The 10,466-nt window shown below is 62.2% G+C and overlaps 1 protein-coding gene across 3 annotated transcripts in view; it reads right to left on the bottom strand.

Moving 5' to 3' along the window:
• Nucleotides 1-3,702: 3,702 nt before the first annotated feature.
• TOM1 (target of myb1 membrane trafficking protein) overlaps nucleotides 3,703-10,466 on the bottom strand; it is a gene marked incomplete at its 5' end in the record, with an annotated part of 46,721 nt that continues 39,957 nt past the window's right edge. For 2 of the 3 annotated variants that reach the window (XM_079715274.1, XM_079715276.1), the window contains 4 exons: nucleotides 3,703-4,604; nucleotides 4,684-4,723; nucleotides 5,690-5,749; nucleotides 9,534-9,609. In XM_079715274.1, coding sequence (XP_079571400.1) covers nucleotides 4,450-4,604; nucleotides 4,684-4,723; nucleotides 5,690-5,749; nucleotides 9,534-9,609 — 331 coding nt within the window. In that variant the 3' untranslated portion in view covers nucleotides 3,703-4,449. Of the gene's footprint in view, nucleotides 4,605-4,680; nucleotides 4,724-5,689; nucleotides 5,750-9,533; nucleotides 9,610-10,466 lie in introns of all 3 variants that reach the window. The other variant, XM_079715275.1, reaches the window with a different exon arrangement.

The raw sequence follows: 10,466 nt of genomic DNA, 5'->3' as shown, positions 1-10,466 counted from the left end.
TCATTGCCGGGATCAAGACACTACGGCCCCACTCAGGGGCAGCAGCTCAGACCCAAGAGAGGGGCACAAGGGCCCTGTTGTTGGAACTGCTGTCTGGGAGGCAGCGAGCACCCTTGAGAGCTGGGAGAGCAACACCTGAGGCTGAGCTGGGGTCTCTGAAATTACCCAGGAGTTGGCGGGGCAGTGCCCCTGGCTGGGTGTCAGATGCAGAGGCCGTTCTGGATGGAGGGGGTACCATCCATGACAACATGTTTGGAACATTTCCTTGACAAATGTTGTGGTACTGGTCCTCTCAGTTAACCCTCATAACAACCCTATGAAGGAGCAACTGCTATTAGCATATTTACAAGTGAGAACGTTGAGGCACAGAGAGGTTAAGTAATTTGCCTAAGGTCACACAGCTCAGAAGGGTAGCATCATGATTTGCTGTTGTATGACAACTGGAGAGGCGGGATGTTGACACTGGGATTGGGGGGTGGGGTCAGCGTCCAGGCTCAGGGTTGGGTCTGGGTCGGGGGGGGTCAGGGAAGCCAAGAGGGTGCAAAGGGGGTGGAGGCCCTGCTAAGGGGCTTCTAGGCAGCTCTGGTCAGAGCTTCCTCCAGGCTCCAGGGACTGCCTCCCAGTTGGCCCCTCCCTACCCACCTGCCTGCCTCCACTCAACCTCCTTACACTCCTGGCCAGGTGCCATTTCCGAGGCAGAGGGCCCTGCAGGAGCCACTGGTGCCTGGTTAATCCTGATGCGGGGGCCGCAGCCCAAGGCTCCCGCCTGCAGCTGGTCCTCTTTTACGTGGGGCCGCATGACTTCCCGCTGCTGTGATTGGCCCAAGACCTGTGGCCTCAGACACTGCCTGGTGCCAGGAAACCCAGCCTGGTCAGCACTGGTGGCTCCTGCCGGGGCTCCCTCGCCCAGCCCAGCCCAGCCCAGCCCCAGACGCCTTCTCTCCAGAGGGGTCCTCAAGGTGGAGCCGTCCAGAGCTGCACCCTCCAGGGAAGCCTGGACACCTTCACGGCAGGGCTCTTTGGGCAGGCCTCAGCTCACTAGCCTTGGGTCCTGGTCAGAGGCCCTCTCTCGCCTCCTAGCCCCCGTCACTTGGCATTAGTCTCCCTTTCCTTCATTTCAGAGCAGGTGGCACGTTTGCAACTTACACCTGTCTATATTGCCCCCTTCCCTCCACGTGACCCATTCACCGGGCCCATTTACCTCTGTATTCTCAGCACCTAGAACCATGCCTGGTGTGCAGCCGGCGCTCCTACCCACACGCAGCAAAGAACAGGTTACTTGCCGACTTTAGCCATTCACAGGCCACAAGCCCCTGGAGCGACCCACTGAGGGTTCCCTGGCTCGCTGTCGCTCACCTGGAGGAGAGGCAAGCAGAGGGGAGAGGCAACGGTGCCGAGAGGAACAGGTTCCGCTCTTCCCTTACTTAGGGTGTGACTGGTCCTGGCATCCCCCGGCCTCAGTTTCCCACTTGTAAGCAGTGGTCAAAACCATCAACCCCGCAGGGCCGTTGTGAGGCATGGAAAGGCCCAGGCCAGGTAGGGGCCACAGCAGGCATGTGGTGGGGATGGAGGGGAGGACCTGGGAGAGCTGGGGGGCTGCAGGGAAAGGGGAGAGGCCCCCAGTCTCCCAGGGGTTCAGGTCAGGTCCCAGGAGAGATGGCTGGAATGGCCGTGCGAGCAGGTGGGACACCTGTCTGAGCTCAGTGGCACAGCGTGCGTGTGTGAGCACAAGCGGCAGCCGTCCAGCCTAGCCAGCGGTGGGGGTGGGTAACCCACCGAGTATCCCCACAGTCCTCTCGTCTGACCGTCAGGTGCTGCCGGCCTCCTGATACAGGTGCACATTGTGAAAAAGATGGTCACCAAACCCAGGTGCTTTAGGGACCTTCACAGGCTATGTGGAGTCAAGCAGACTTCGGCTACCGGCTCCAGACACCGGTGGTCTGGTGTGTGGTTGCTGGCCGTCGGCCAGAAGCGGCCGGGGAAGGGGCCTCTGGAAGTGACCTGCTGTCATGAGTGCTGACGGGAGGCGGCCGGGCCGGCAAGATAAAGCAGTCTGGGGAGTCGGGCCGAGGTCCCCAGCACCCGGCTGCCTCTGCGTGACCTAAAGCAGAAGACGGCAGGGGTGCTGGTGGCCGTGTGACGGCACGGTACACCAAGTTGGGCTTCTTCCCAATTTTGAGTCCCAGCAGCCTGGGCAGGGCTGGCAAGGCTCCACCACCTCGGCACAGGCGTCACTGCTGAGTAACTAGGCAAAGCTGGACCATGTCCAGGAGATGCTTAATACCTCGTGAAAACCACAGCCTTCCCGTTACCTGGGCGAACACAGCGAATTTACGCAGGACGCAGGCGGTAACCTTGAGTTTGGACCAGCTGAGCTCGGTATGACTGACAGGTGAGGGCCCAGGGCGCCTCCATCTCCTGAAAAGCTGTCCGACCAGGCCGATGGCTGGCTACCCAGGGGACAGTGATATGGCTGCTCCCCTTGGGCAGGGGTGGTGGGGAGAGGAAAAAAAGGTGGTTTAGGTTGGGGAAATGGGTCAGATGTCACGTTCAGCCGCCTTTCCTCCAGGCTGGCTCCTCTGCAAAGCTCTGAATCTCAGCCTAGACGATAAGGCCCCTCCTCCCTGCTTAGGGGATGGACAAGCCTGCCTTCCCCGTCCCCGTCCTGTTGTACCCGCCTCCCAGCTGCTTCCCTTGCCCCAGCTCCACCTGGAGGGCTGGCTGAGCCTGGTCTCCTGCTTGCACGGCTCCAGGCCATGCCTCAGAACGCACGTGCACCCCGCCCGCTGCTGATGGGAGCTGGGGGCTGCTCAGAGACCCGGGTGAGCCCCACTCCAGCTGCCCAGGCCCCCTGGACCCAGGCATTCAGACTTCTGCTGTCCTTCATGGGCTGACCTTTCAGGCAGATCAACTGTTCCAGCCCCCTTCCCTCCCACCACCGAGTGCTGGGCCAGGGGGCACCAATGTGCCTCAAGCAGTGACTCCCGGGGAGCCTGGTGTGAAGATCCCAGACCAGAAAAGGTGGTACCCCGAGACCTGGGGCGGCTGAACTGCCACGGAGATAAGAACTGACACCTGCGCCTGAGCTGTGTGCCCAGGCATCCACACTGAGCCTCAATGTTGTCATCTGAGAAATGGGGACGACGCACTGATGTGTGAGGAGGTGCCCAGCACCTGATAAACAGCTGCACCTGGGGCGGCTCACATGACCCACTGAGTCAGACTCAGTCTCTGTAAAACAAGATGCAGCTCTGCTCCGCCCAGGATTGTCGAGACGATTCCACGAGCCCACGCATAGCCTGGAACAGCGCCTTGCATCTAGGCCTCAGACGGGATGGCCGTATCCTCCCTGCAGGCTCACTGCCCCACCATGCCCACACCTGCTCCGTCTCTGTGACCACAGTGCTACTGCTGCTGGGCAGGAGCTGGCCTGAGCGGGGACGGCAGTGTGAGGTGCTGAGGATGCAGACGCGTCGCTCGTGGAGAGCAATGGGGCCACTTGGCAGGCAACGCGTGGCTGGAGCCTGTGCTGGTGTGAGCTGTGGCTCGGTGCCCAGGCCTGCTACTGCACCCGCCTCGCCTGCAGATGCCCATCTCACGGGCGGCCCCCAGCCCAGCCCAGCCCAGCCCAAAGGAGTCCCTGCCTCTGGTGAGGCCAAGAAGTCACCTCCTCCTGGAGACTGAACACTGCTGGCAGGATGCTTTTCTACTTTTAATTGGGGATACAAAAGGCACCTCTCCCAGTACAAGAGGATCAACCAACAGGTGCGGGGGGCCCAGGGCCTGGTGGAGCCCTGCGTGGGAGGAACAGAGGAAGGATGGAGGGCAAGGAAATGGAGGTCGTGGGGCCCACAGGTGCCGCAGGCATCCCTGGAAGCCTCCCCTGGTGGCCTGGGCCTGGTGAGGTCTCCCCCAACCACGTGCAGCTTCATATCTGGACAGTGTGCGCTCAGCAGACGGCCACACGCCCTGCCCTCAACAGCTGGCCAAAGCCTTCGGGCTCCAAAGCAGGGCCTGGGGAATGGACCTGAGGCTGCGACAGAAACTTCTGCTGTCTCCAGCCCACGGCCAGGCCTCGACTGTCAGTGTGGGCTCGGAAAAGGGCTCCTCTGGGCATGGGTCCAGGGAGCGGCAAGGGGACTCACGCTGGGGCAACCAAGCAGCCGGCCTTGACTGTTCCGGGGCCTCCGGGTCCTCAGCAAACTCGCAGTGGTCAGTTGGGGTGGGAGGGGAGGCAGGGGTGTCCAGGGTTCCGAAGTGCAACTGACCTGTTCCCCCAATTCATCTGGCTGCCCTCCAAACCCCCAGGCAGCACGGCCCCAACCTCAAGGGGGACAGAAGGGCATACAGCCACCCCCAAAGCAGCCGTAACACTGAAGGAGAGACAGGTTCCCGCCACGGGGTGTGGGAGCAGTGGGGGCTCGGGCTGCAGGGTGCCAGACCCCACACTCATAAGGCAAACAGCATGTCGTCATCTTTCTCCTGGGTCTTCTTTCTAGGGGCACTGCCAGGCGGGGGACCCGGGGGCCCCTCAGCTGAGGGGCTGGAGAGGTTGGGCAAACGGTCGGCCACTTTGGCTCGTTCTTCCAGGAACTTGTCAAATTCTGGAGGAACGAGAGGGAGGCTGCAGGTGGGCTCGGAGGCTGGAGCGGGGCAGGGGTGGGCAGGGCCAAGGGTTACTACCTTCACTGGTGACGCCCTTGGGCTCCTCCGCGTGGTTCCCCTGAGGAAGCAGAAGGTGAGGTTAGCTGCGGGCACTGTGGAGCGGGCTGGGGCTCAGGCTGCTGACCCTGAGGGGTCCAGACCTTGGCTCCAGTCCTGCCTGAGCCACAGGCCTTGGCCCGAGCCACTGGACTTCTCTGAGCCTCGCTTTTCCGCTTGGTGACACTCACAGGGCTGTCGGGAAGCTATAACAGAGGACTACTCGCAGAGGGCCAGGTGCAGGGTAGGGTGCCCGGTAGGCCTCTGACAATCGCTAGTCCCTTCTTTGCAGTGTCTAGAGGGGTGGGCAGACTGGCCCCGTGGTGGAAAGGCTGACACCCAAGCCTGAGGCCACGCATGCTCACGCTGGGGGCTGGGGAGCGGATAAGCCTTCACCCACCAGATGAAACGGATGGACCTTCTCCTGACCTTGGGCAGAAACATGGTCTTGGCCACTTGCAGAAGGCGGCCTCTGGGCCTGGAACTGCCCAGGCACTTGGTCCTTGGTGCCAAGAATTGAGGGGGGTGGCGGCAGATGCTGGGGAAGGGGCCCGGACGGGGGGCCAGGGCTGACTGCCCCCTGCTGCTCACAGGGGGCAGTGGGGCTCTGGAGACTGCTGCCCCCCACCGCGGGCGTGGCACCCCTCGCCACTGTCTATCAGCCTCCCGACCTGCACGAGGGGGCTGCCGAGCTCAGTGCTCCCATGGTCCCCGCTGCCCTCGGCCCGGCTGTCCTGCCCACAGTGGGACCTCGATCGGCAGCAGGCTCGGGGAAGGTTAGGCCCCAGAGGCTGCGAGGGGTGCGGGGCCGGGCCCTCCTCCAAAGGGACCAGCCGGGGGAGCGGCAGGGGAGGGGACACTAGCCCCGCTAACGCCCTCTCCTCACCAGTCGCTCATCCTGACCCCACCCCCCGTCACCTCCTCACGAGACAACGGGAGCCCCGGGGCAGGTGGGCAAGGAGGGGGCCAAGGAGGGGGCCGGACTTACCACGTCCGTGGACAGCCACTGCTCGATGTCCTCCATGAGGCAGGCCTGGGTGACGGGGATCTGGAGGGAAGGCCAGGGGTGAGGCAGGAGGGCAGCGCGCCTCGCCGGTCTGGGGCCCACCGGCCGCGGCCTGGGGCAGTCGCCCACCCCTGGGACTCCTCCCTCATGCGGTGGGGCCAGTCGGACCTGCCCTGCGTCCCCGTCCCCGGCAGTCCCTCCAGGATGGCTCCTGCCCAGCTGTCTGGGACCCCGAGTTCTGCCCGCTGTGCCAGGCTGTGGGCAAGGGCGAGGCGGGGCCAGCAGGCTGAGCAGGGGATGGGGAAGGGCTCCTGACAGCCGGAGCAGGGCCACGAGGGGAGAACGGACCCCCGGCTCCTACAGGCCAAGGGTGCGGGCTTGGTGCGCAGGCGCAGGGCCGGGACCAAGCACAGGTGCTCAGGGGCATCTGACACAAGAATATTCACAGCCCAGGGAGTGGCCAGCCAGCAAGGCTTGGGCACGGGGCACGACTGCAGGCTGTCCCCCTACACCTCCACAGACTCAGCGTTTGGGGTGGAAGGGGGCAGAGGTGGGCCGGGACAGAGGGAGGGGCTGAGACCACCAGACGAGGCCGGGCCGGTGGATCCCGAGGGGCTGCGGCTATGCACAGGGACATGGCACTGTGGCTCCACCACACAGCCTCCTGCACAGGGGCGGGGGGCTGAGCGCTGGACTGGGGCAGGGCTGGGGCCTGGGGGCTTCCCACGCGAAATGCGTCTACAGCGGGAGAATCCAGCTGGAGGTTAGGGGCACAAACTCTGGGATCAGAGAGCCCAGAGGCTGGCCGGACCCCTGCGACTCGGTGCAGGTTACTCAGCTCCTCTGACCCTCACTTCACTCAACGTTAGAGAAGATGACAGTACCTACCGTCCAGGTCCAGATCGCTGTGAGGATTAAACGAGATGAGGGAGCTAAAGAGCTTAGCACAGCGCCCGGCACAGTGTAGGTGCTCGGGGAAATGCGCTTACCACTTAGCTACTTTGGGAAACAGAGGGAGAGCGAGTCTCCAACCAAAGCCAGGTTGGTCCCCAAGCCCCGTCCTCAGCACCGAGGGCGCCAGGCGGCAGCAGGAGCACCAGAGAAGAGGCAGGAGCTGACTTCCCAGCAGCAGCAGCAGCAGTGACTTCTCTGGGCTGCCCACCTCAGCTCCCTCTGCAGGCACTAGGCCCAAGCCCAGGAGAGCCCCGGTCGCCTCCTGGCTGCCACAGGGGCTGCCTGGGCCGTGCTTCCAAGGCAGCACCGAGGGGGCCGTGGAAGCGAGAGCAGAGGGAGCGGGACAGTGCTGGGTGGGCGCCGCAGGCCCTTGGCTGCCCACCCTGCTCTCCTCTTGTTCTGACGGACAGTACCGCCTGGGTGGGCCCCCTGCGAGTGTGCCCAGCCCCTGCTCTCCGGGCCTGGTCTCACCATCCAGTCACTGAGGCTCTTCTCACTGCCGCCTCCCATCTGGGTGAGAGAGGGTCACGCTGAGGGTGGCGGGAAGGCCAGGGCCAGGGCCACCGGTGCACTGGGGGCCTCCTCCAGCAGGGGCCTGCTACCGCCTCAGGAGCCTCTGTGCGCGTGTGCGTGCGTGCGTGCGTGCGTGCGCACCCATGCTTGTGCTGGGCTGGTGGGCGGTAAAAGGGGACAGGAAGCAGCAGAGGGCGTCTCCCTGTGGGGACTCTGGAGTCCTGGACGGGCAGGGCAAAGCTTCTCCCCTACTTTTCACCCCAAGGGTCCCTGGGGGTGGGGAGCTGAGCAATCCTGGGATGGTGGAGTAGGCAGCCATTAGCCCCCCACTGGTTCTCAGGGGATTCTGATGGGCATCCAGGGTTAGGAGCATTGCTCCACCCGGTCCCCTCATGTTTACTGACGGGCAAAGAGGAGATCCCTAGGGCCCCAGAGCAGACTGACGGTGGAGGAAGCCTCGGGTCCTGGCTCCCAGCCCATCACCCTGTGACTGCCTTCCCTGCCTGAACAGACCCAGCCCGGGGCCTGTCACATGCCATCCAGCATCCCCACCTCCCAGGACTCATTAACCCCGGGGGGCAGCCACTGGCTGCCCCCAGAGTTGGCACTTGATTCCATTCTGTACATTGCTGCCTGGGATCATGTTCTGACAACCGACAGGGAGAAAGCCTTACCCCCCAAGCCAGACGTAAGCACCTCGGAGATGTTTATGACCTGGTTTTAAGGAAGTCATACCCTGATTTGGTGGAAGTCACTTAAATCTCTCAAGTCGTCAGAGATGAACGAGCAGAACTTAACCAGTGCCTGCTTTTCTGCAGGCAGTGGTGTGTGTGTGTTTCTGCCCCATGGCCGTCTGCCGGGTGGGGCAGCAGTCAGGAGACCTGCATCTAAGTGCTCCTCATGCCCTTGCGTTGCCGTGTGCCCCTGGGCAAGTGACACCCATCCTGGGCTGTTCGGTCAGCCTCCGCCCATGCGAGGTCAGGTGGCGTGGGAGGGAAGGGCTTCCCCCTGATTCATATGGAGTCCTGGAGCCAGAATGATGGCCCCTGGGAAAGGAAGGCTGAGCAGCGGGGGAGCACCTCTGCTCTTTAGAGCTCCGCAGGCCATCTGGGGTTCTCCTTACCAGCACTGGCTTCCAAGCTGGACAGACCAACAGCTGTGAGATCATGGGCAAATGACCTCAATTCTAAGCCGTGGTGTTCTCCTCCGTGAGTGGGAAAAACCACACTGCAGTGATGTAAAGGTTAAAAGCTTCATTGCGTGCCAGGCACTGTGCTAAGGATGTGACATCTGTGGTCTCACTTAACCCCCCTCTGTAATTAACCCCTCATCTGTAAAAGGGGATACCTTTAGGGTTTGTGTGATGACTCACTCAGTAAGCTGGGGACGCAGAGTGCTTAGCACAGGGCACAGGCTCAACAAATGACTGCTTACAAAGAAAAATGGTGGGAGGCTCTGAGACTGGGGCATGAACGCGCTCTGCGTGGCAGCAGGTCCACAAGGCACACAGGAGGCATCTGAGTCCTCGCTGGTCCCACCTCCACAGTGTTCCAGGTCTTGCCCTGTCTGACTTGGGAATGACTCCCGGGATGCTGGGGATGCCTCTGGGGAGTCGCTGGGGATCCCTCCTGCACCCCCTGCCCCGTGCCCCACTCCAGAAGACTGGGCTGCTTCCACGGCCTCCTGACCGCTCTCCCAGCTTCCAGGCTGGGTCCTTCTAAAACGGAAGCCAGATAAACGTTCCCCTCTGCTCAAGACTGCTCAGGGCTCCCACCTCACGTGGCATAAACCCAGTCTTCCCAGTTGCCCCTCGGGCTCCGAGCACACAGTCCCACCTCGGCCTCTGAGGCCCTACGCTGTCACCAACCCTCTCCTCTGCCACGCTGTTCACTGCCCCTGCATCTCCAGCTCCCAGGTCCTGCACTTTCTAACCACCTCCCAAGGAGCTACTCGGCCCACTTACCGGGACAGAAATTCTCTCTTCCCTAAAGGCATCCAGAAACAAATTCAAAGGTGTGAGAACTGTACTTGGAGCTCTTGCGAGGGGGAAGGGTCGCCCACAGAGCCTGCTCAGTGTTGGCATGTGGCTGTCACTCCACAGAGTCCAGAAGTTAAATGGAACAAAAATGGCACCCTTGGATGCCTCCCTGTGGTCTTAGGGTCTGTTCTCCCGTCCACCTCTGTCCACACTCCTGCAGGTAACAGGTCTCTGGAGGGGCAGTGAGGCCGAATACTGACTCAGCTCCCATCTGCCCTCTCAGGCTGCCTATTATAAACCACCGTGGGCATCACTGGGCAAGCATCCCCTGGCCCTCCTTCTGGACAGGCCCCAGGGTGGCGGCAGGGCCCCTCTGCTTACCGCTCCGGTGCTCTGCTGCCGGGCATCCAGGGCTCCAGCCAGGCCATCTGTTGCTTGAGGGGCTTCGTATTTTACCCTGAAACACAGAGGCCACCATGGCCATTACGTGCCGCCCTTGCCTTACCAGGCATGCCAGCTGACGTGAGGGCAGAGGCGGCTGAGTGGGGATGAGCTGGACTCACAACCCGTGTGGACTTGGGACGTGCCTGAGCAGGGGCGGCTCAGACCCCAGGAAGGGTGCCAACTCTGCAGGCCTGCCTGAGGATGGTAGGAAGGGTCTCATTTCCTGCCTTTGGGAACCGGGATCAGACGTGTGACCTGCATGACAAGCAGAGCAATGCTGGAGAGGAGAGGGAAGGTGTTGGGGGCCAAAGACCAAGACCACCAACCTCCTGTGACCAGATCTGGATGAGAAATAGCGTCACTGACCCCACAGCCATAGAGAATTTGCATCTAGACCCTTTTCTGAGCTGCTCCCATTCCATAATTTTAGAAATCATGGTTCTGTGCAAGGCTGCATTTGAATGGGGGAATCCCATTCTGCAGCTGAAAACAAACGTGCAGACGGCGGGTGAGGAGGATTCTGAATGTCCTGTGGGGGAGGCCGGCCGGCGGGTACTGGGAGGAAATCAGAGCTGACACCACAGCTTCCGGGCAGAGGAGGACGGGGAAGGAGGTGTCTGCGGTGTCTGAGGTGAGGTTCCAGGGGGAGCGAGAGAATAAACCAGGAGTGGGAGGAAAACTTGTGCTAACGAGGGGGCTGGGTGTCTCTCTGACTGCTAAAGAGGGGACATCCAGGGGAGGCTTCGGGGACTCAGCCCTGGCACTGGGAAAGAGCAGGTATCCTCGCCCTGAGCTGCTGGCGGAGAGGAAGTGAGACCGGGTCAGTCATTGAGGCACAGATGAGGGCACGGAATTCCAGCCTCAACGGGA

Source organism: Hyperoodon ampullatus (genome assembly GCF_949752795.1).
Source record: "Hyperoodon ampullatus genome assembly, chromosome: 11".
Taxonomy (NCBI): Eukaryota; Metazoa; Chordata; class Mammalia; order Artiodactyla; family Ziphiidae; genus Hyperoodon; species Hyperoodon ampullatus.
Note: the sequence above shows the minus strand (reverse complement) of the source record. Positions and strands in the feature narration are given on the sequence as shown.